Raw genomic sequence first — 6,000 nt, forward strand, 5'->3', positions numbered from 1 at the left:
AAGATCTGATAGAGATATTTAAAGGATTTATTTGGAATAATTAAAATTTGTTGCTTTGTCCATAACCAAAAGGGTACAGACTTAAGCAGAGAGATGTGGAAATGATTTTTAAGATCCAACAAGTGGTTGGAATAAAGAATACACTGTCTAGTAGAAGGTGAAAACACAAATTCAAGATAGTCTTCAAAGGGAACTAGGAAAAAGGGAGGCAATGGCCTAATGGTACTATTGCTAGACTGTTAATCCAGAGATCCAGGTAATGTTCTGAGGACCCAGATTCAAATCCTAACATGGTAGAGGGTAAAGTTTGAATAAAAGGTGGAACCTTTGTAATTTTGGGGGGAAAAAAACCTACCTGGATCACCGAAGGAAGGAAATCTGTCCCCTTTACCTGATCTGGCCTTCATGTAACACCTGACCCATAGCAATGTGGTTTATTCTTAACTGCCCTCAGGGCAATTAGGGATGGGCAATAAATGCTGGCCTTGCTTGTGATGCCCACACTCAATGAATAAGAGTATAAATACTTGAAAGTGGAAAAAATGCAGAGTTTTGGGGTAAGAGCAGAGAAGTCAGACCTGTTGAATCGCTTTGTGAAAGAGTTTTGAAAGGTAAATTGTCTCATTCTGCACTACTATACTTCTAGCAAATAGCTGGCAAGAACAGGGTGCAATAATGATTCTGAAGATACAGACAACACCAGAAGACAGGAAAACTGATCAAAAAAGGCCAAGGACCATAGACTTGAATCAAATGCAGTTTACACATATGAGAAACAATTCAATTTTCTATGGAGCCAGTTTAAAACCACAGAGCAGGAGAATTTTGAAACTTGAACATGAAATTCCCATCATTTAGATTGTGATTTATAATGAGAAACAGCTTCCAATCTGGAAGAAATCCAAATTCAAAGTCAAAATTCAACTTGGATTTGAGAGCTAATGTATTTCTTAAAAGAAAGCCAAATCAGGAGGTACTGATAAGATCTCTCCTTTATACACACAACAAGACCTATGCAAATACCATATGGCCTCTCCTTCAGTGGGATTTATAAATGTTTCACTGTGTTGCATTTGCTTGCAAAAGTTTAAAAAGAAATGACAAGATCCAAGATATCAATTGTTTTATATTTGTTTCCCCTTTTGTCTATTATTCTTCTGGTTTATGCATTTCTACTATAACCATTTCTATTATTTTCTATTTCTCCATCTTTTTATTTCTGTTTACACTCCAAATATGCTACCTTTCTTTACAAAAATTATAAATGACAGAGTCAACATTAAAACTCAATGTCCTAGCCAACATTTATTCCTGATTAAAATTGACGTTATCTTATTATTACATTGCTGTTTATGGGAACTTACTGTTTTGATGTTGGGGCCAACTTACTTGCAATTACTACATTTCTCAAGTACTACAGTGGCCACATTACAAAGTCATACAAACATGACAATGGCAGAGTCATCTAGATTTTAGGTGTTGTTTAACAAATATTCGTTTGAACACCTGTGCAAACTCCATACTTTCCTCACATATTGCCGTAAGTTCTTTTACAGCCAACAGAGGGGACCAATGAGAATCCTGTTTTATGTCCAGCAGTCCCTCAATACTGCAACGTTGGTTTTTTCGCTCAGGTCTCTGGGGTAGGAATTGAACTCACAACATTCTAATTGAGGCAAGTGCAATACCAATTGAATCACAACCAACATTCAACATTGAGATAGCAAGAACTGCAGATGCTGAGTGAGTTATAACGTCACTGCGAAGCCCCCATTTCTGAAGAAGGGTCCCTACTCGAAACGTCAACTTTCCTACTCCTCTGATGCTGCCTGGCCTGCTGTGTTCTTCCAGCTCTATACAGTATTATCTAGCACTCAACATTGGTTTCTAGTCACAAGACCTAAAATTGGCTGTGGCTAAACATGCTCTTTGTTACTGATGGACAATACATTTAGGGTTCAAACCCAAAATATACAAACAAAATCTGTAATGACGCATCTTGTTAAGCCAGGAGTAGCTTGTCCATACAAACTAGTGCAAGCCTATATGTTATCTCAAGTCTACTTGAGTTGGTACAATAGCAGAAGCAGCATTGTAACTTGTACATTCACCACTGTATTAAGGAAAGAGGGTAAGTAAAAATCAAGGCAGGGGTTTGGGTCTTAATAACCATCCCATGACCTTTATGAAGTGCATAGATGGGGGCACCAATCGTAAATGTCATCAGATTGGGCCATAACATAGCAACAGTCAAACAGCTTACATACATGAAGAATGGGCTCTCAGTTGGGGTACCAGAGACAATTAGCCATTCTTTTAAGCAAAGCCAGGAGGTACTTCCCACCTTCAGGTTCTTAGGAAAAATTGGGAGGAGGATAGAAATTCTGTTAAAATCAAAATAATACAAATGAATGTTTAAAATAAAATCTATGCCTACAGTATTTTAATATACAGCCTAGATTTATTGTTATTTACCCTGAAGGAAGAAATAAAAAGCTGGCTTCATTTAAAGTTGTAATGTCATGGTATTAGGGAGAAAATGTACTCAGAGCAGTGACTGCTACTTTGGAGACAATTTCATAAACTAAGGATGGTGCATACCATTGAGGGATGTGAAGGAAAAATACTGGTGATTCAACTGGTATTTACAATCCACTCTATGTCATACTTCATTTAAAAAGAAATTATTTATGGGATGTGGGCATCACTGGCTGGACCAGTGTTTATTGCCTACCCCGAGTTGCCCTTGAGAAGGTGGCAGTTTTCTTTTTTTGAATGGCTCCCATCCATGTGCTGTAGATAGATCCACAATGCCATTAAGGAGCGAATACCAGGATTTTAGACCCAGTGACACTGAAGAAATGCTGATATACTTCTAAGTCAGGATGGTGATTGGCTTGGAGAGAAACTCTCAGGTTCTCCTGTCCTTGTCTTTCCAGATGGAAGTGGTGTCGGCTTTGAACATCATTGACTTTCATAAGGACCATAGGTATCTCTCCTTACTTAGGAAGTGGAACAATTGTTTATCCTGTATGTAGTTTGAGAGCCATCACTCCACAAGTTTGGGATAAGGCCTTTGAGTACTACCACAGCAGATACAGGACTATTGGAGTCATTCATCATAACAGTCTTGCCATCCATCCAACTGAGCTACCCAAAGTCCCCAATCCCAATTAGACCAGCCCTCCCCTGCTCAGAGAAGTTGCTAATGGACAGCATCAATTGGGTTCGGTTGTCAAGAAAAAGATAAATTGTCGACCCAGTCTATCAGCGTTTAGGGGGGAAATGGAAATTTTGGAACATCAGATATTGAATGCAAAATTTTTTGCTTTGCATTCCATGATGATGGGCATAAAGTAGGTTCCAATAAAAGAGAGACTATACTTCTTCCACAATTCAACAAGCTTACTCAAGTGGATAGCTATACTACACATCAGGATGATTGAAGGAAAAATTTCCAGTCAAAGTGGAGTCTTCAATAAGGATAAAGAGAAGTAGAAGGTCTAAAACTAACAAGACAACTGCTCACTTTGAGGACAATCAACACTTAGATTGAATGATCTTTTTGTTTGTGTGTTGCAGTTGCTATATGTACCATGTGAATTCACCCACAGGTTGTTGCCCTTTAATAATACATACCCCAAAAGACAAGTTACTCAGATTTTTTGTACAGTGCTTTTATACAGTTCAGAGGACTAAGTATCAATTTTACTATGATTTCAGTTATGGCTTTCTTTAATCATACTTTAGTGTGTCTATGTGAAAGTTCTGCATGCCTTCTATTAAACTTCACTGATTACATCATATCAAATAAGTCCAAACACTTCCATTCTACAGTTAATGTGTAAACAGACTGGCTTTAAAACGGCCAAGCCATCCTTGACTAGTTCAGTTTCCCCACCCCACAATGTTATTTTGGGGGCAGCAGACCAAGTTTTGTATGAAAGAAGCAAGACATCTTTATCCGATCTGGACCAACTCAAACACAGTGCTCATTACCAGGTCATAAACATGAAAATTAATGCTTTCAGAACAGACATATCATGAAATCGGTTAGCATCATTATCAAAAATGGTTTGGTGATCAGGTTGCTCCAGCAAGGAATAAACATGTCAGTGTGCAATTAATGATGAACTGTGTTTACACTGCTAAACACTTTCCTGTTGTGTCTTGCCCTTTTTTTGGTATTTACCTACTTCTTATCCTCTCAGATCACTGGACATCTGCTCATAGGTCTTGTAAAGTATGCAAATCTAAAGACAGAGGGTTTGGAGAGAACGCTGGGGGGGTGTGGGGGGGCAGTGGTCAGTGAAACAGAGAGAGGAAATCAAAAACATTAGCCCTACAAATGCTGCTTTCTTCCCCTCAGTTTGTAGGTAAAAAGTAAGTAACTTTATTACGTCTGAATGCGTACAAAATTAAAACAGACCCCTTCTAATACATTACCCAGCCCTTCATGAATGTGCAGTGTTTAGATATGGAAACAGCACAGGGAGAAGTTGAGACAGACCCCATACAGACATGTATCTTAAATTGCATCTCTGCAATTTAAATGATCCTGAGATCATTTGCAATGTCATTAGTTTTATTGTATTTCTGAGATATTATTTATTAAGTAGTAACTTGGGTGGGGAGGAAGACGGTGGCACAGTGGTAATGTCATGAACTAAAAATCCAGTGAGTGTGACTAATGTGTTGAGAACATGAGTTCAAATCACACCATCACACCATCACACTATGGCACTAGGAGGAACTTGAATTCAATGAATAACATCCTGAAAACAAAGCTAGTGTCAGTGACTGTGATTGAGTGTCAATGGTTGTAAAACACCATCTAGTACCCTATTTTTCTCCCTTTCGGGAAGGAATGGTGCCATCCTTACCTGGAGACACACAGCAGTGTGGTTGACTCTCTGGAATCAATTCAAAGGCAAACAGGCAACAAATACTGGCCTCATCAGCCACCAATGGAAGGACACAGAAAACAAAAGCTGCTGATTCCCACGGGAAGTACTGCCTCGTTGTAAAGACTGTAGAACTGAGAAATCTGCCTAGATGTTGTACTGTCCTTACAGCATGTTTATTGGGTTCAAACAGGAGAGCGTGCCCAAGTCACCTCTCAGCTAGATCCTCGCCCCCGTCCGAACTTCATACTCAATGGAAAGAAATCAGTCGAGGTTTGGGAATCAAACCTTGACATCTCCACAATACAAGCAGCGATAGCGGCCAGCCCAAGCTCAGAAGGCTGCAGTGGGCATAACAGACGTGCAGATTCAAATGCATTTTACGGATTTCACCTCCCCTGACCCCTACTCCCCTCCCCCCCCGGTTACAATACACCATTGGCGATGGGGCCTTCACAATAATATAAAGGTGTACTGGGGAATGCTTGCCTGCTGCAAGGGGATCTTACTGGGGAGGGATTGGGAAGAGGTTGTCATTTATATTTCGGAATTCCCTTCCTACGGGGTTCAAGTCAATTACCGTAGAGAAGGGTCGGTATCCGCGCAATTTCGCCGGCTCCAGGACACCAATCCCCGTTGTCTGGCGCTCGAATTCCTCTAAGCCCCGCCGGTTCAGGTAGGCATTCACCACGAAACTGTCTCCTGCAAACACAGGTCCCAGGAGGGATGGAGGGGATGGGGGAGGGGGAAATGGAGAGAGAGGGAGGAAGGAGGGCGAGGGGGATGGAGAGGCGGAACGGGATGGAGGAGGATGGGGAGGAGGAGGGGGAGAGGAGAGGAAGGAGGGGGATGGAGGGAAGGAGGAAGGGGGACGGATGGAGGGAGGGAGGAAGGGGGATGGATGGAGTGATGGAGGGGGGAGGGAGATGGAGGGGGAGATGGAGGGAGGAGGGAGATGAGGGAGTGGGGGGGAGTGGGGGAGGGATGGAGAGGGAGGGCGAGGGATGGAGAGGGAGGGCGAGGGATGGAGAGGGAGGGCGAGGGGTTGGATGGAGATAGGGAGGGAGGGGGATGGAGGGAGGGAGGGAGAGGGAGG

General features: G+C 41.7%; 1 protein-coding gene across 2 annotated transcripts in view; it reads right to left on the reverse strand.

The window, feature by feature from the left end:
• nkd2b (NKD inhibitor of WNT signaling pathway 2b) overlaps positions 1-6,000 on the reverse strand; it is a 121,363-nt gene that overhangs the window by 113,939 nt on the left and 1,424 nt on the right. For both annotated transcript variants that reach the window (XM_048607706.1, XM_048607697.1), the window contains exon 3: positions 5,485-5,606. In XM_048607706.1, the coding sequence (XP_048463663.1) occupies positions 5,485-5,606 (122 nt within the window). The remainder of the gene's footprint in view (positions 1-5,484; positions 5,607-6,000) is intronic.

This window comes from Rhincodon typus, chromosome 2, assembly GCF_021869965.1.
Source record: "Rhincodon typus isolate 14 chromosome 2, sRhiTyp1.1, whole genome shotgun sequence".
Taxonomy (NCBI): Eukaryota; Metazoa; Chordata; class Chondrichthyes; order Orectolobiformes; family Rhincodontidae; genus Rhincodon; species Rhincodon typus.